Source organism: Podarcis bocagei (assembly GCF_964188305.1).
Source record: "Podarcis bocagei genome assembly, chromosome: 9".
NCBI classification, from domain to species: Eukaryota; Metazoa; Chordata; class Lepidosauria; order Squamata; family Lacertidae; genus Podarcis; species Podarcis bocagei.
This window is the reverse complement of record NC_138134.1, coordinates 77,217,005-77,236,301: the sequence shown is the minus strand read 5'-3', so window position 1 is coordinate 77,236,301 and position 19,297 is coordinate 77,217,005. Positions and strand designations below refer to the sequence as shown.

Below are 19,297 nucleotides of genomic sequence, written 5' to 3'. Positions count from 1 at the left end.
GGCGAGGACTTTCAGGTTCGTGGGACAAGACCTGCTGGGGATGAACGGCTGCGCTCATTAGGCCTGACACTCAACCAAGTCTGCAGAGATCCTGTTTTTTGCTAATACAGTGGTACCTTGGGTTAAGAACTTAATTCGTTCTGGAGGTCCGTTCTTAACCTGAAACTGTTCTTAAACTGAAGCACCACTTTAGCTAATGGGGCCTCCTGCTGCCACCACCACGTGATTTCTGTTCTCATCCTGAAGCAAAGTTCTTAACCCAAGGTATTATTTCTGGGTTAGCGGAGTCTGTAACCTGAAGCGTCTGTAACCTGAAGCATCTGTAACCCGAGGTACCCCTGTAAAGAGTTAACTTAAGGTTACCAGATGTCCCCGGTTCCTGGAGACAGTCCCCAGATTTGCAAATCTGTCCCCAGGAAACATGGCAGTGGCAGCCTCAGCAGCCCGGAGCCAGCCTGGTAGCGCAATTGGCTCTGGCTGGCTTCAGGAGCTGCTCACTCCCGCCGCCACTGCCAAAGGGGAACCAGGGACATCCGGTGGTACAGATCTCCTGCCCCCTTCCCTTTTTGTTTTGACAGATCGGGGAAGGCTCGGGAGTCACTGGCGGGCAGGCGCTGCCCAGGGGGGTGCAGGGCACATGGTTTCTCTGTCAGGCAAGGTGCAAAGCCTTTCTTTCACACCCTGTGAAACATAAATGCGCAGCGTTTTTTAAAAACTTGGCAATAGCCACCCACCCATGGCTCCTGATCCTCCCCTGATCAGTTAAAACAAAGGAGGAAGGGGGCAGGAGATTGGGGGAGGCTCAGGAGTCATGGACAGGCAGTGCCCAGTTTTTTATAAACTCTGCGCATTTATGTTTCACAGGGTGTGAAAGAAGGGCTTTGCACCTTTATACAAAATGCATGTGTGCTTGGGCCCAGGGTCTTTTGCCTCACCATCCGCACTACAGTGGTACCTCAGGTTACAGATGCTTCAGGTTACCGACTCCGCTAACCCAGAAATAGTACCTCAGGTTAAGAACTTTAGGTTGAGAACAGAAATTGTGCAGCAGCGGCACAGCAGCAGCAGGAGGCCCCATTAGCTAAAGCGGTGCTTTAGATTAAGAACAGTTTCAGGTTAAGAACGGACCTCCGGAACGAATTAAGTTCTTAACCCAAGGTACCACTATACTGACTCCCTGTTGCTACTCTGTTAAAAAAAAAAAAAAAGGTGTCCCCAGATTCACTGGAAAAAAATCTTGTAACCGTAAGTTAACACCAACTTTGAACAGTGTGATTTACTGCCAGAGGGCTCTTAGACAGTTCCAGACAGGAAAATTCACTCAAGGGGGGCATGGTGAAGGACTGGCAAGAGGGTGTGGCCTTTAGAGAGTCCCATGGGCCAGGTGCAAAGGTTTGGGGGGGGGCCTCATCTGACCCATCCCCTCCATGGATCACTGCCTTGCTGTGGCGAAAGGGGCTTGAATAACTTAGAGAAGCTATGAGCTATTCCATGCAGGGCCACCCAAGATGGACAGGTCATAGTGGAGAGTTTAGACCAAACGTGATCCACCTGGAGCAGGAACCGGCAAGCCACTCCAGTATCCCGGCCAAGAAAACTCCATGGACAAAGACAACAGTTTGACCAAACTGCGGGAGGCAGTGGAAGACAGGAGTGCCTGGCGTGCTCTGGTCCAGGGGGTCACGAAGAGTCAGACACGACTAAAAGCCTAAACAACAGCATCTGGCCCATGGACCTGAGCCTCTCCATTCCCAGCACAACAGCCCGGCCCACCTGCCAAAGAGCAGCTCTACACAGGACCAATGTTTCCAAGCTCTCCCTTTATTCGTGGTTGCTCCTCTCAAGAGCAGCTCCTTTCACTGAGGAAGAAGATCAAGGGCAGGATGAAGACGAGGTTGCAGAAGATCAGCCCAACACGGACCAGGAAGTAAGCGACCGCCAAGGACATCACCAGATCCTCGATCCCCTGGACGTAAAGGTGGAAGGACGTCTGCGGGGCTCTCTCCCCTGCGGCCCCCTGGCACAAGGCATGCCCCGTCCTCAGGTTCTCGGAAGATGCAGCGCCCATTATGGTGTTTGCCCTGAGGACAGAAGGGAGAAGCAAGCGGGACTATTTGCAAAGTGGCTGGAAGCAAAAGAGACCCACTCTGAAATAAGAGAGTGGTTCAAGGTGTGGGGTATTTAAAATGCAGTCAAACCAACAAGGCGCTTTTGCTAGATAGGCACATGATAGACGCCAAAGCTCACAGAGTTTTCCTGTAAGTTAGCTAGAGAGAACTTTTTCAGAGACACTCCCACTGTGCCCTGACACAGTGAGGGTATATTGTCCTTCCCTTCCTGAGCACATCCTCTTCTCTTACTCTTCATGTCATCACCAAGGCAGAAATGTGAGAGCAACTGCTAAGTCTGAGCTACAGCTCAGAAACTCCATCTTAAACTAGACCTAAGCATGTCTTTTGTAGGGACGTGGGTGGTGCTGTGGGTTAAACCACAGAGCCTAGGGCTTGCTGATCAGAAGGTCGGCAGTTCGAATCCCCACGACGGGGTGAGCTCCCGTTGCTCGGTCCCTGCTCTTGCCAAGCTAGCAGTTCCAAAGCACATCAAAGTGCAAGTAGATAAATAGGTACCACTCTGGCAGGAAGGTAAACGGCGTTTCTATGCGCTGCTCTGGTTCGCCAGAAGCGGCTTAGTCATGCTGGCCACATGACCTGGAAGCTGTACCCCAGCCCCCCGGCCAATAAAGTGAGATGAGCGCTGCAACCCCAGAGTCGGCTATGACTGGACCTAATGGTCAGGGGTCCCTTTAACTTTACCTTTTCAAGGTGCAGGATATTTAAAATGCAGTCAAACCAACAATGCGCATTTGCTAGATAGGCACATGATAGACGCTGAAGTTCACAGAGTTTTCCTGTAAGTTTGCTAGAGAGAACTTTGTGAGAGCACTCCCACTGTGCCTTGACACAGGGAGGGTATATTTTCCTTCCCTTCTCTTACTCTTCCTGTCATCACCAAGGTAGAAATGTGAGAGCAACTGCTAAGTCTGAGCTACAGCTCAGAAACTCCATCTTAAGCTAGACCTAAGCATGTCTTTGTAACTGAATTACCATTTTAAGCCTGCCGGAACAAAGCTGTTGTATCTGTTATTCTGCAGCAGAAACTCTGAGTGAGTGAATGTTATTGTTTTACCTTTTACAAGACTGTGTGGTTGTGGTTTTAAGAGGAGGAAAAGGGGGGGGGAACACCAGGAGAATCCAATCTGCCTTAAAGAATCCTGGATTACTTAAACTAAAAGGCTAGGACTAGCCTATCTGAGCTTCCTTTTAAGCTGCAAAGGAATGGCACTCTGCTGAACTCACAAACGAGAAGAAGGAAGGATAATAGCAAATAAATAAATCTTCTCCCAGCATCTGTTCACATCCCTACACAAGGCAGGTCTCTAAGGCATATCGAAGAGTGCAAGTTTGTAAATGAAAATGAAAATGCAACAAAAATGAAATAAACTGGCAGGGACATGCGAGCTTCCAGGTTGTGCCTAATGTGGATGTACCAGCTAACAGGGGAAGAGGGAGCAGAAAGGAAACTAGAGGTGATCTAATGCAATCCACTCATCAGTTAAGCTCTGGGGAATGGACTTTGCTCTAAGTCTGCTTTCTACTGGGTCAAGTTCTGGGCACCACAATTTAACAAGGATGTTGACAGGCTGGAAGGTGTGCAGAGGAGGGAGACCAAGATGATCAAAGGTCTAGAAACCAAGCCTTTGGAGGAATGATCACAGGAGTTGGGTATGTTTAGCCTGGAGAAGAGGATGTGGGATGTGATACATAGATAGCAGCCAAGTACAACACTCCTTGTTTTCCTAGAGTGGACTTGCAGAGGGATGCTTGCTCCAGTCAGTAGAAAACTTCCTGTTTCCTCCTGATTGGGACATACTTCCTCTTGCATGTGACTAGAGGTGGGCATGACCTTACCTGTCCAGGTAACGAAAAGGACAAGCAACAGCTCTTTTTAGCTAGAGATGCTCTGTTGGCTTTCAGCTTTCAGCCAACAAAGAAACTATCTCCATATGGGATTGACTCACATGTATGTCTATATCTGTAACTAAGTTTGCCTTCAGGGGTCCATCTGTGAACTAAATGTGTGAGTAAACTTCTTTTATAATACTTTACACAATATTGTGTCGTGTCTATTCTTTAAAGGGAGAGAAAAGGGGATTACCAGGAGTGCTATATTGAGAAGCTTAAACAAGCTTGCAACAAGCAAACCGCTGTGTGTTTAAAAGGGGAATGCACTCTGCTAAGTAAAGGGACTTGCTAACGCAAGTTATGAAGGATATTATTAAACAATATATCCTCTCCTGCCTCCCTGAACATTCCCACAGAGAGTGAGAGGAGATCTGTGAGCGGTCTTCAAATATCAGAAGGACTGCCACATGAAGGATGGAGCGAGCTAGTTTTCTGCTGCTCCAGAGGGGAGGCCCCAAAACACTTGATTCAAATTACAAGATTGCAGATTCCGACTGAACATTAGGAAGAACTTTCTGGTGGCAAGAGTTGTTGGGCAGTGGGACAGACGAGCTCAGAAGGTGGTGGACTCTCCTTCCTTGGAGGTTGAATGACCATCTGTCTGGGGCTCTTTAGCTGAGAATCCTGTATAGCTGGGGTTGGACTAGATGACCCTGGGCATCCCTTCCAACTCGTCTGTCCCACTGCCCAACAACTCTTGCCACCAGAAAGTTCTTAAAAGAATCTCCTTGCATTTGGCAAGATGCTCCCCTCCCTCTTCCCCTTCCAACTTACCCAGAGATGACGTTGGAGACGACAAACCCCATGGGCAGGATCAGGAAGAGGCAGGAGAAATAAATGGCCGTCTGGATGAGGAAGTGGAGAGCCGCCAGGAGCAAGAGAACGTTCAGGAGCCGCTCAAGTTTGGGGAAGGAGCCTGCTTGGAGGACGGCATCGCCCGCTCCCTGGGCGTGTGGAGGGTTGGAAAGAGGCTGCAGAAGCATCGTGGTGTTACCTGCATGGAAGCAGAAGCAGGAATGAGAGAGGGAGCCAATGAGGGGCCATCAGGTCAGGACTATCATCGAACTGTAAAGTGGGAAGGGACCCAACTCCCTGCATGCCAGTGGTGCTCTGAAGGTTAAGCGCAAGTGATGTGGCAGGGGGCAGATTCAACTGTGTTTGCATTTAAAGGCTGATCAATCAAATTTGCACTTTCTGAAACAAGATTGGAAGCAGAACACAGCCATCCGCTCAAGTTCGCATTTATCTGAATTTTGCAAGGCAGTTATCCAACATTTGGGGAAAAAACACACACCACGCATTAGGTAAAAGTGTGCATGAAAATGAATATATTCAGGAAAGTAAGTGGTACCTCGGGTTAAGTACTTAATTCGTTCCGGAGGTCCGTTCTTAACCTGAAACTGTTCTTAACCTGAAGCACCACTTAACTAATGGGGCCTCCTGCTGCTGCCGCGCCGCCAGAGCACGATTTCTGTTCTCATCCTGAAGCAAAGTTCTTAACCCGAGGTACTATTTCTGGGTTAGCGGAGTCTGTAAGCTGACGCATATGTAACCTGAAGCATATGTAACCCGAGGTACCACTGTACTGTACAAAATTGCATTCCGCTGGGAGAAATTGCTTGGGGAAGTATGTACCGTAGCCAAAATTGCATACAAAAATGTGTTTATCTGGAGAAATTGGCAATAGAATGCTGAAGAATTTTCAAGAGGATTAAAAAAAGATCTCAGGTTGCTGCAGGAATGTGGAGAGCTGCATGTAAAATTGAAAAACTGAGAGAACCAAAATGAACTGATCCTTCCACCCCTGGGAGCACAGCCCTTTCGAAAGAAGGAGTGACGATGTCATCTATAGGGCAATTGCTGGACACCCTTTACAGGTGAAGGAGGTGGTGTTGAGGCTTTAAGTTGTGGCAGATGATTAGCATTATTATCATTTATTATTTGCTGGACTGCTTTTCATTTTCACCATAAATGGTCACAAAGTGGTTTGCAGAACAATCAATAAAAGCAATTCATCAGTCAACTAATAATGATGTTTTAAAGGAACCCAAAACACAGGTGAAAGCTTAAGTTATGCAAATAAAAATAAAATAATGTCCTCGAAATGTCTGCTGAACTAAAAACTAGTCCTCATCAAACACCCAACATTCAACCAGGAAGAGCTGATCTCAGCCTGGAGGACATTCCACAGAATCGGGCCCACAATAATCCTGGTAGTTGCAAGCCATGCATTTGAGCCATAGGGAACCAGAGGTCACATCTGTAGTTTGAGGGTTTGGGTTTCTAGCACCCTTCACAAACTACAGTTCCCAGGATTCTTGGGGGGGGGGGTAAATGTATTGTTCATGTGTGATCAACAACTCCCCCAAAGGTATTGGTCATCAGGCATGGATACAAAGATTAGCAGGGAGGGAATCAGAGGCTGGATACATCTTCCCTTTCCTTTGATGGGGTCCCCGCTTCACGCTAGCAGCTTAGAGTGTGCATTTTAGCTGGCTGAAGATCCTTGGGGAAAGCTCAATGTGTTTTCCAAGTGGACCCTAGGCAGGCAGAAGCTGAGACTGGTGAGTTTAATGGAACTTACTCTCAGACACGCTGCATAAAGTTGCAGTGATGCTAACCCTGATAAATCAGCTATTGGGCCATGGGCTCTTTGCAGCAGGGGGCGGGATTTGGGTCAGCATTTTTAAACTCTCCTTTGGGACGCAGGTGGCGCTGTGGGTTAAACCACAGAGCCTAGGACTTGCCGATCAGAAGGTCGGTGGTTCGAATCCCCACGATGGGGGGGTTTCCGTTGCTCGGTCCCTGCTCCTGCCAACTTAGCAGTTCAAAAGCACATCAAAGTGCAAGTAGATTAATAGGTACCGCAGTGGCTGGAAGGTAAACAGCGTTTCTGTGTGCCGCTCTGGTTTGCCAGAAGTGGCTTAGTCATGCTGGCCACATGACCCAGAAGCTGTATGCTGGCTCCCTTGGTCAATAAAGCGAGATGAGCGCTGCAACCCCAGAGTCGGCCACGACTGGACCTAATGGTCAGGGGTCCCTTTACCTTTACCTGGGGCAAGGCCTAGGGAGGCTGTCAGGATAAGCTCCTACATGCACGTCAAAATTTACCATACCAGCGCCAGTTTTCCTGCCAAGCTAACTTAGTCTTCACTAGCTCATGGATTAAGTTGCATGCTTAGTTTTTGTTGAGAGTTTGGGATCAGCCTCTCTTTTGCCAACAATGACTGCCACTGAATATTGAGTCAGATCCTACCCCTGCTAAGGATTTTCTTGTGTTAATTGTTGTGTTAGGTTCTGCACTTAGGTAGCAAGAACCAGCTGTACAAATATAAGATGGGGAACACCTGGCTTACTACAGTAGTAGCATGTGTGAAAAGGATCTAGGGGTCTTGGTGGACCACAAGCTTAACATGAGTCAACAGGGTGGTGCAGCAGCAAAAAAAGCTACTGATATTCTAGGCTGCATCAACAGAAGTCTAGTGTCCAGATCAATGGAAGGAATAATACCACTATTTTCTGCCTTGCTCAGACGCCGCCTGGAATACTGTGTCCAGTTCTGGGCACCACAATTTGAGGATATTGACAAGCTGGAACGTGTGCAGAGGAGGGCAACCAATAAGATCAAGGGTCTGGAAACTAAGCCTTATGAGGAATGGTTGAAGGAGTTGGGCACGTTTAGGCTGGAGAAGAGGAGACTGATAAAGGTAAAGTTAAAGTTAAAGGGACCCCTGACCATTAGGTCAAGTCATGGCTGACTCTGGGGTTGCGGCGCTCATCTCACTTTATTGGCCGAGGGAGCCGGCATACAGCTTCCGGGTCATGTGGCCAGCATGACTAAGCCGCTTCTGGCGAACCAGAGCGGCACACAGAAACGCCGTTTACCTTCCCGCTGGAGCGGTACCAATAATAATAATAATAATAATAATAATAATAATAATAATAATAATAATAATAATAATAATAATAATAATTTATTATTTATACCCCGCCCATCTGGATGGGCCTCCCCAGCCACTCTGGGCGGCTTCCATCAAAACCAAAAATACAATAAAATATCACACGTTAAAAACTTCCCTGAACAGGGCTGCCTTAAGATGTCTCCTGAATTTATCTACTTGTACTTTGATGTGCTTTCGAACTGCTAGGTAGGCAGGAGCAGGGACCGAGCAACGGGAGCTCACCCTGTCGTGGGGATTCGAACCGCCGACCTTCTGATCGGCAAGTCCTAGGCTCTGTGGTTTAACCCACAGCACGACCCACGTCCTTGGGAGATATGATAGCCATCTTCAAATATCTAAAGGGTCATCACATGGAAGATGGAGCAAGCTTGTTTTGCTCTGCTCCAGAGGGCAGGATCTGAACCAATTCAAGTTATAAGAAAGGCGATTCTAACTAAACACCAGGAATAACTTTCTGACGGTAAGAGCTGCTCAACAGTGGAATAGACTCCCTTTGGGGAGTTATGGACTCTCCTTCCTTGGAGGTTTCTAAGCAGAGGTTGAGTGGCCATCTGTCAGGGGTGCTTTAGCTGAGATTCCTGAGATTGCAGCGGGTTTGGACTAGATGACCCTCAAGGTCCCTTCCAACTCTGCAATGATTCTATGATCCTGCCCACCTGTAGGCTCCGTGTTTCAAAGAAGGACTTCAGAAGGATGGCTCCTCATCACCTCCAAGGCTCACCTCCCAGTCCGTGCAGATTTTGGCCATTCAGCTGGACACTCACATTATTTCCGGCACTAAAGATGTTCCTGTGCCCCTGATCTCTTTCCCCCACCCCACCAACCCCCAACCACGCTCCCCTTCTGACCGCTGGGCTGCTGCCTGGCTGCTCCCCTCAGCAATCCATCCCACTGAGGTCACAAACAGAACCAGCTAGGCTCATCTGCATAAAAGGCAAGCGTGGTCACTTTTTGGTCTGACCGCAGCTCCTCTGGCCTTTCAGTGCGGCTTGCAGAAAATCAAGCAAACATACTTATTTATTTGTCTGTATACCATCTATGTGCTGCTGGATTGTAAAAACTAAAACGAAACCTTGCAGCGGTTTACCCCCCCCCCCCCAAAAAAAAGAGGAGAAAATAATGTACAATTATCCATAGTAAGAAAAATCAACAATAATGGAAAACTTTTTAAAAATTAAAACACTGATAGACTGAAAACTGATTGAAATCCACAGCAAAACTTTATCACATTTCCACAAAACCCAGGAAGCTTGCACAAGCTAACACTGATATTAGACTACGTTTCGTCTTTATTTAGCCTTCTTCCTGATGTGTTTATGGAGGTGTTATATAACAACAAGCATTCCTCCTTGTTGGCTTGCGATCTGTTGACACATTTCACGGATAACCATTCCTTCATCCCACACTTTTCAATTGTCAAGGTGGGGGTTGGAATCAGGGGTTGATCTACACACGGGGGGGGACCCCACTATAAATAAGTCAGAAATTAGATCGTTATAACAAAAGAGGGGGGAACCTATCAGGAATTGTGTATAAAAATTTCCTGCTCACTTGTGCCATCTGGTGTTGCATGTTTATAGCGCATTCAGATCGTCATTTCTTTACTAATGTAGCTGAGTCCCCAGTCAACAATAATTCACAAGGTGTCAGTGAAGATGACTTTATTCAAAGAAACAAAACAGCTCAAGATTAGTTAGCGCAGCAACACTTCCCATCAGATCTTACCCCAGTCCCTTCCCAAACAATCTGAGGCTCCTTTATCTTGTCCATCTTTGCTCCGCCCTCTTCATACCTCTTTGGGTTCTGGGAGACCAGTGGGGAGTGGAGCTGGTCGCCGCAGGAGGGGGAAGACCCCCTGGCTTCTTCAGCTCATAGGGCTGCCATATTTTGAAGAGCAAAAAAGAGGACACATTTGCCGACTTCTACTTTTAACTATGGATGACGACTCTCATTTTAAATACCCCTGCTATATGTAGGCTATAGAAGCTGTGATGTATTGCTGGTAGCAATGTTCTTAACTTTCAACAACAAAATAATAATAATACATATTGCTCCTTCACTTGCCACATGAAAGTACCTTGGTGAAAATAAGTGTGCACAGAACAATTTATTAAACTGTTTAACATGTACATATGGGCTCTCTTTAAGGGCAGGGGGGGTGTTAACTCTTGCCCTCTGAGACTCCTCCTCGAAGATCTTGTAACTGAGCCAGCATCCTTTGACTTCAGCCACAAGAGAAGGGATTTTTACAGGATGGAGATGCTTTCAGATGTTGCTCTGCTGTGATTCTCTGCTGCAGACTAGCTTAGCCGGGTGCCTTAGATCTGAGTCTAATGCACTAGACAATTTTTCTTGGGTTACTGTAAACAAAACAAAACAAAACAACCAGGACATTTTGCCAAATTTTATAAATCCGCCCGGAGAGAAATTTTAATCCTCTAAAAGAGGACGAGTCCTGGAAAAAGAGGACATATTGCAACCCTCAGCAGCCTGCCTCCACTTTGCGTCTTGGCCCCCCTCCTCTTTAGCCTCTGCTTCTGCCCCTGGTTCTGGACTGCTCTCTGCCACAGCCTCTTCCTGCTCACTAAACCTTGTTGCCTCTTCAGCTTCCGACACCTCCACTTCCCATTCTGCTCCCTCTTCTCCCTCTGACCATTGTCATCCCACCACCAATCCCCTGGCTCTGAGCCTTCTTCTCTTGGGGGTTCCCTAGCTGGTGTCTATGCCCACGCCCACCCCCTGTGTCTAACCAGTCCGTGACATCAATACATTGATCTATCACTTTCCAAACTACAAGTCTGCTTTTTCGAAGCAGGTAAATAAAAAGTGGATTTCATAGAATCATAGAGTTGGAAGAGACCACAAGGGCCATCGAGTCCAACCCCCTGCCAAGCAGGAAACACCATCAGAGCACTCCTGACATATGGTTGTCAAGCCTCTGCTTAAAGACCTCCAAAGTAGGAGACTCCAACACACTCCTTGGCAGCAAATTCCACTGTCGAACAGCTCTTACTGTCAGGAAGTTCTTCCTAATGTTTAGGTGGAATCTTCTTTCTTGTAGTTTGGATCCATTGCTCCGTGTCCGCTTCTCTGGAGCAGCAGAAAACAACCTTTCTCCCTCCTCTATGTGACATCCTTTTATATATTTGAACATGGCTATCATATCACCCCTTAACCTCCTCTTCTCCAGGCTAAACATGCCCAGCTCCCTTAGCCGTTCCTCATAAGGCATCGTTTCCAGGCCTTTGACCATTTTGGTTGCCCTCCTCTGGACACGTTCCAGTTTGTCAGTGTCCTTCTTGAATTGTGGTGCCCAGAACTGGACACAGTACTCCAGGTGAGGTCTGACCAGAGCAGAATACAGTGGCACTATTACTTCCCTTGATCTAGATGCTATACTCCTATTGATGCAGCCCAGAATTGCATTGGCTTTTTTAGCTGCCGCGTCACACTGTTGGCTCATGTCAAGTTTGTGGTCAACCAAGACTCCTAGATCCTTTTCACATGTACTGCTCTCAAGCCAGGTGTCACCCATCTTGTATTTGTGCCTCTCATTATTATTTTTTGCCCAAGTGCAATACTTTACATTTCTCCCTGTTAAAGTTCATCTTGTTTGTTTTGGCCCAGTTCTCTAATCTGTCAAGGTCGTTTTGAAGTGTGATCCTGTCCTCTGGGGTGTTTGCCACCCCTCCCAGTTTGGTGTCATCTGCAAATTTGATCAGGATGCCCTTGAGTCCATCATCCAAGTCGTTGATAAAGATGTTGAATAAGACCGGGCCCAAGACAGAACCCTGTGGCACCCCACTAGTCACTCTTCTCCAGGATGAAGAGGAACCATTGATGAGCACCCTTTGGGTTCGGTCAGTCAGCCAGTTACAAATCCACTGAGTGGTAGCATAGTCAAGACTGCATTTTACCAGCTTCTTTACAAGAATATCATGGGGCACCTTGTCAAATGCCTTGCTGAAATCAAGGTAGGCTACATCCACTGCGTTCCCTTCATCTACCAGGCTTGTAATTCTGTCAAAAAACGAGATCAGGTTAGTCTGACATGACTTATTTTTCAGAAATCCATGCTGACTATTGGTGATCACAGCATTCCTTTCTAGGTGCTCACAGACTGTTTGCTTAATGATCTGCTCCAGAATCTTCCCTGGTATTGATGTCAGACTGACTGGGCGGTAATTTGCTTGAATCCACTTTAATTGCACAGATCTGAAGTTCATATATACAGTTCAATTCCTTCTGCAAAACACCAGCAATGTGTCTAGTGCCACCTTCAGATGGTTAGAAGGATACGTTGAACTGGGCTGAAATGTGGAAGACGCATGCAGCTCTGTTGCCATCTTGTGTCCATAAGGGGGGAAAGCACAAAGAGCAAAAAAAACCCACCAAACCCCACAAATCCTTAATTAGAGCTGTCAAGCTTCTGTAAAAATGGATTCACTCTGTCTTGGGCACCAGGTACATTTTCTTCCCCCCATGATCAGACTTGGGAGAAACCAGTTTTGCAAGGTTCAAGCAAACGCAAGCTATTTTCCAGGGGTGTTTCATCTGTATCACTAGGCGAAAGGTCCTGAAATCCCACATTTTCCAAATCCGTTTGGTGCATTGGAATGGGAAACTAGCAAATGCCCCTCTTACATATGGAAAGTGGGTTGTCTGCTGGTCTCCCACTCCTTTGCACAGGGACCACACATTCTGCCTGTTTGCATTTTGGATCAGCAGATGCATTGCTCATTTTAAAAAAACCTGCCCATGGATCCTTCGCAAGCAGCTCACAAAACCCACAGACACTTCTCCTACTATTATATACTGTATATTATATATTTATTCATACCCCACCTTTTGGTGACACTGTGGTCTAAACCAGAGAGCCTACGGCTTGCCGATCAGAAGGTCGGCGGTTCGAATCCCCGCGACGGGGTGAGCTCCCATTTCTCGGTCCCTGCTCCTGCCAACCTAGCAGTTCGAAAGCACGTCAAAGTGCAAGTAGATAAATAGGTACCGCTCCGTCAGGAAGGTAAACGCCGTTTCCGTGCACTGCTCTGGTTCCCCAGAAGCAGCTTAGTCATGCTGGCCACATGATCCGGAAGCTGTACGCCGGCTCCCTCGGCCAATAAAGCGAGATGAGCGCCGTAACCAGAGTTGGCAACGACTGGACCTAATGGTCAGCGGTCCCTTTACCTTTACCTAATATAGTAGACAGATAATATAAGGATTTATACAATTTTACAGTATGCAGAGAACAAAATGTGTTGAGAAATCAGAGAGAGGAGCTGAGAGAAGTCTTGTGAGGCGAGGGTTCGTTGGGGAGGTGGGAAATAATGAAGATGATATGTTTTGAAATTTTGTTATGTTGAAATTGTTAATAATTTTTTTTGTAATAATAATAAAGCACTAAGGGGCCGAAGAGCTTCTTTTCCTTCCCCTTCAGTAACACAGACACAGGAGCCAATGATGGCTGCGAACATAGATGGCTTTAAAAGAATCTTGGACAAATTCATGGAGAAGTCTATTGATGTCTGCTAGCCAAGAGGACTATCTTCTGCCTCCACAGCAGCAAATGCTTCCAGATACCAATTGCTGGAAACCACAGGAGAGAAGAAGCCTCTTGTTTTTGGACCCTGCTTACCTGTTTCCCACAGGCACCTGGGCAGCTGTTGTAAGAGGGAGGATGCTGGACTTAGATGGGCCCTTGGCCTGTTCCAACAGCAAGACTCTTTTAATGGAACCTCCAGGTCCAAATCAGTCTATCTGGATTCCTAAGTTCTTCGGGGTATTTGGCCACTGTGAGAACAGGATACTGGCCTAGAAGGGTCCTTGGCTTGGTCCAGCAGGTTTTTCTGCTTATATTCCTAAGGACCTGAAAAATGAAGAACTTCTCTCTCGCCTCTGAAGAGGGCTCCATTACCAAATCCTGGAAAACTTTCAATCTCAGTAATCTGGACTGCTTGTACTTCAGCGTTTGCCAGATTTCGCTCCTTGAAAAGGTCTCTCATAAACTAAAAGTATCTGAAGTGAAGAGTTCAAATGAGTGCTATTTGGCTGCGTGGCACAATTTCGTTTCTTATACAAATATTGAGGCACACGGTCGCTCAGTCTCACCGGTATAAGCAAACGCCTGGTTCATTTAAGATTTTATAGAATGTATACTTGTAATTAGGGACGCGGGTGGTGCTGTGGGTTAAACCACTGAGCCTAGGGCTTGCCGATCAAAAGGTCCCCGCGATGGAGTGAGCTCCTGTTGCTCGGTCCCTTCTCCTGCCAACCTAGCAGTTCAAAAGTACCTCAAAGTGCAAGTAGATAAATAGGTACCACTCCAGCGGGAAGGTAAACGGCGTTTCCATGCTCTGCTCTGGTTCGCCAGAAGCGGCTTAGTCATGCTGGCCACATGATCCAGAAGCTGTACGCCGGCTCCCTTGGCCAATAAAGTGAAATGAGCGCCGCAACCCCAGAGTCGGCCACGACTGGACCTAATGGTCAGGGGTCCCTTTAACTTTAGCTTTTATACTTGTAATAATGATGGCGCTCACTGGTGGAGAAAACTTTTAGTTGTACATATATTTGCAATCAAGCATTTTTTTTAATGAAATGAATAATAAAGCAATAAGACAGATGGGACCAGGCTATTTCCCTGGCCCACCAAACTTAACCTGCCAGCCCCCAGACCCTTCCCCATTCACCCTCATGGAGCAGCCTCCGCTGGACGGCTTTAGACAGACAGCACTACAGACTCGGCAACTCACATTTCCCAAAGAGCCATGTATTCAAATTCACCCTTTATTGAGCTGGAGATTGCAGGAAGGAGGTTGCTGCTCTCAATGTCTCCTCTCCCTCAAAGATGAAGGCCAAAGGCACGAGGAGGAGGAAGTAGAAGAGGAAGAGGGAGCTGTAGGAGAGGAAGTAGAGGAACCCCAAGCACACCACGATGTCCAGGAACTCCTCAAAGCGGGCAAATAGGTCCATGGCAGGGAAGGCGGCAGGGGGCAGCTTCTCTCAAGGTGTCGGGGCGTCCCTGGAGGTGGAGAGATCAGGGAGGAGGCTGGAGTGAGAAGCCTGCGATGGCGCCTCAGGCTCTGGGCATAACACCGCAGGAGGAGCAGGAAGACCAGGAGTCTGGGAAGAAAGACCCCTGGATCACAGCAGTCAGGGCTGGCTCAAGAAATCTTGGTGCCTGCGGCGAAGGAGAAAATGGTATGTCCCAACACACACGCACTCCTGGTATTCAGGGGTAGACTGCCCCTGGATGTGGAAGCTCTATTTCTTCCCTTTTGGCTCACCAACCTCACAGAGTCAGGCTCACGCCCTATTCATATCTTAAATGTGTCTTTAAGACAGGATTTGTGAGGAAAGAGACAATGGGGAGGTTTCCCACTTTGACCTTGCAGAGAAAACATTTGCTCAGTTTGGGAATCAAAATGGTTTCAGGTCGGCCTTCCTGTGCTTGGTTGGTACACTTATGAACATTTAACATATGTCTAAGACCTCAAAATTCCTATCACAATCACACTGCCCACCAGTCTGCCTCGGAGAGCTTTGGACCCTCACCCAGCCCTTGCAGGATGCATGCACAAGTTGCAGTTTTCAGCCCATATCGGGGCAGAATTCTCATCATTTCCTTCCTGGCGTGCACATAGCATCCTGCCACCTGCTCCCAAATCCCCACACTTCAAGCTGAATACAGTGGTACCTTGGGTTAAGAACTTAATTCGTTCTGGAGGTCTGTTCTTAACCTGAAGCTGTTCTTAACCTGAGGTACCACTTTAGCTAATGGGGCCTCCTGCTGCTGCCACCGCGTGATTTCTGTTCTCATCCTGAAGCAAAGTTCTTAACCCGAGGTCCTATTTCTGGGTTAGTGGAGTCTGTAACCTGAAGCGTCTGTAACCTGAAGCGTCTGTGATGCTGTATTGTTTTTAATATTCAGTTGGAAGCCACCCAGAGTAGCCGGGGAAACCCAGCCAGAAGGGTGGGGTATAAATAAATTATTATTATTATTATTATTATTATTATTATTATTATTATTATTATTATTAACCCAAGGTGCCACTGTGCAAGCCAAAGCCTGCCTTCAGGGATCATACTGTGAACTAAATATAAGGAAACTTCTTGTTACTTTCAAAGAAAGACTGCTGTGTCTTTATTCTTTTGAGAGGGATCATAGAATCCTAGAGTTGGAAGAGACCACAAGGGCCATCGAGTCCAACCCCCTGCCAAGTAGGAAACACCATCAGAGCACTCCTGACATATGGATGTCAAGCCTCTGCTTAAAGACCTCCAAAGGAGGAGACTCCACCACACTCCTTGGCAGCAAATTCCACTGTCGAACAGCTCTTACTGTCAGGAAGTTCTTCCTAATGTTTAGGTGGAATCTTCTTTCTTGTAGTTTGGATCCATTGCTCCGTGTCCGCTTCTCTGGAGCAGCAGAAAACAACCTTTCTCCCTCCTCTATGTGACATCCTTTTATATATTTGAACATGGCTATCATATCACCCCTTAACCTCCTCTTCTCCAGGCTAAACATGCCCAGCTCCCTTAGCCGTTCCTCATAAGGCATCGTTTCCAGGCCTTTGACCATTTTGGTTGCCCTCCTCTGGACACGTTCCAGTTTGTCAGTGTCCTTCTTGAACTGTGATGCCCAGAACTGGACACAGTACTCCAGGTGAGGTCTGACCAGAGTAGAATACAGTGGCACTATTACTTCCCTTGATCTAGATGCTATAGTCCTATTGATGCAGCCCAGAATTGCATTGGCTTTTTTAGCTGCCGCATCACACTGTTGGCTCATGTCAAGTTTGTGGTCAACCAAGACTCCTAGATCCTTTTCACATGTACTGCTCTCAAGCCAGGTGTCACCCATCTTGTATTTGTGCCTCTCATTTTTTTTGCCCAAGTGCAATACTTTACATTTCTCCCTGTTAAAATTCATCTTGTTTGTTTTGGCCCAGTTTTCTAATCTGTCAAGGTCGTTTTGAAGTGTGTTCCTGTCCTCTGGGGTGTTAGCCACCCCTCCCAGTTTAGTGTCATCTGCAAATTTGATCAGGATGCCCTTGAGTCCATCATCCAAGTCGTTGATAAAGATGTTGAATAAGACCGGGCCCAAGACAGAACCCTGTGGCACCCCACTAGTCACTCTTCTCCAGGATGAAGAGGAACCATTGATGAGCACCCTTTGGGTTTGGTCAGTCAGCCAGTTACAAATCCACTGAGTGGTAGCATAGTCAAGACCGCATTTTACCAGCTTCTTTACAAGAATATAAGAATCAAAAGGGGATTTACCAGGAATAATCCAACCTGGGCAAGCCAGACTGGATTGCTTAACTAAAGAGATTCAAAAGAACCTGCAAGCTAGCTTCCGGCTATATTGAGGGGAATCTGCTCTGCTACATGACTCACTAGCGTGAGTGAGGAAAGATAACATTTAATCAATGTATCCTCTCCTACTTTACACAACATTCCCACAGGAACTCCCTGCCTATCGAAATCAGGCAGGTGTCTTGGCTGTACTCATTTCAGCACCTGCAAAAAGCCCTTTTGTTTAAACCAGCCTACCCAGAAGTTAAGAAAGTTGGTGCTGTGAGTTGTGATCTATTTCTAGTCTGATGATATTTCACCTTTTCGACTGTTTTAGATTATTGCTGTCAATTTTTCTTATTGATAGTTTTATTCATAGGGTTGTAGAGTTGGATGGGACCCCAAGAGTCATCTAGTCCAGCCCCCTGAAATGCAGGAAACCTGCTCAGAGCTGTCCCAGATTGGGCTCTGAGAGGAATAATTCAAGTTGCTTTTTGATTGCCTTTTCAGAATAAATGTTGCTCTTATTAATTGCGCTCGGAGACAGGGAATAAATATTCATGTTTTGATTAAATTGGGTGTGCCTGCTTTTTCGGGCCACCCACTGGGAAGTGTATATTCTCAATAACATATTGCTGTTTCACCAATTTTACCCAGAATTTATTTTAAAAGGTCCTGGGATTTTAAATCTTAGGAACCAGTGTTTTACTTCTCATAGGCTTAAACCACCAACCTTCTGGTTAACAGCACTAACCCATCGCACCAAACCTGTCTTATTCTTTTATCTTTTTTTTTTGTAAACCGCTTTAAGGTTTTTATTTTATTTTTATTTACAACTAAGCGGCATATAAATTTTGCGAAATAAATTAGTAAGAGAGCATCTAAAGCTCTGGTTTCCCCAGTAGTGGTATATGGAAGTGAGAGCTGGACCATAAAGAAGGCTGATCGCCGAAGAATTGATGCCTTTGAATTCTGGTGCTGGAGGAGACTCTTGAGAGTCCCATGGACTGCAAGAAGATCAAACTGATCCATTCTGAAGGAAATCAGCCCTGAGTGCTCACAGGAAGGACAGATTGTGAAGCTGAGGCTCCAATATTTTGGCCACCTCATGAGAAGAGAAGACTCCCTGGAAAAGACCCTGATGTTGGGAAAGATGGAGGGCACAAGGAGAAGGGGACGACAGAGGACTAGATGGTGGGACAGTGTTCTGGAAGCTACCAGCATGAGTTTGACCAAACTGCGGGTGGCAGTGGAAGACAGGAGTGCCTGGCGTGCTCTGGTCCATGAGGCCACGAAGAGTCGGACACGACTAAACAACTAAACAACAACAACAAATACAAAGAGGGCATCTAAACATGTGCAGAGTGCTTTTGACTCTCCGCCTGCTAGCTGCAGCTTGCTCTAAAATATTTGCAGTTAGGATCTGTGGACCTGCCTAGAACCCAGGGCTTACCTCCTTCAGAAACCGGGCATCTTCTCTGTGCCTTCCTTAACTCCTGCACCGCCAAGTTGGCCTCATGCCCACTCCTTCATCACCCCCTCCTTTCCTTAGGTTTTGTTGCCTTTATTTTAAGGGTGCCAGAGCAGGTTCTGGGTGACTCCCACAGAGATGATGCACTGGGTTGCTTTGAGCAGAGGATAGTTGAGCATTTGCACCCCTCTCCACCTTCCGGGCTTCATAGAGCAGAAAAGACCCCGCAATCAGACCAGATTTGGCGTAAACAAGCCAAGCTGAGCATCAGCCGCACCCAGGATTCCCTGGCAGGGGCTGCCTGTTCTGTGAACCTTCCCCTTGAAACATGACTGCATTGGGTGGGGAGTCTGCCTCTGATGTCATAAACTGGAGGAATTGCATCATGGGCAACGCATCTCCACTTCTGTCCTTAAAAAGACAGGTTTGGTTTGGACTCAGGAAGAACGTCCCTGGCTCGGCCTGTGATGCAGGACAATCCCCTAAATCTTTTTTCTTTCTCTGAAAGTGTTCGTGTCAGGGGGTGTTTTGCTAGGAGAAGCAAAACT

At 46.9% G+C, this 19,297-nt stretch overlaps 1 protein-coding gene and 1 long non-coding RNA gene across 2 annotated transcripts; both read right to left on the bottom strand.

The window, feature by feature from the left end:
- Positions 1-1,801: 1,801 nt before the first annotated feature.
- LOC308594355 (uncharacterized protein) lies at positions 1,802-8,827 on the bottom strand. Its single transcript, XM_081207481.1, has 3 exons — positions 8,706-8,827; positions 4,797-5,016; positions 1,802-2,081 (listed from the first exon to the last, which is right to left on the bottom strand). Exons 2-3 carry the CDS (start codon positions 5,003-5,005, stop codon positions 1,841-1,843), a joined length of 450 nt encoding a protein of 149 aa, XP_081063607.1. The 5' UTR covers positions 5,006-5,016; positions 8,706-8,827; the 3' UTR covers positions 1,802-1,840.
- Positions 8,828-14,749: 5,922 nt separating this feature from the next.
- On the bottom strand, positions 14,750-19,094 carry LOC308594135. The gene is made up of 2 exons (XR_014011355.1): positions 18,732-19,094; positions 14,750-15,002 (listed from the first exon to the last, which is right to left on the bottom strand). It is a non-coding gene; the product is annotated as an uncharacterized lncRNA (long non-coding RNA).
- Between the last annotated feature and the right edge of the window lie 203 nt (positions 19,095-19,297).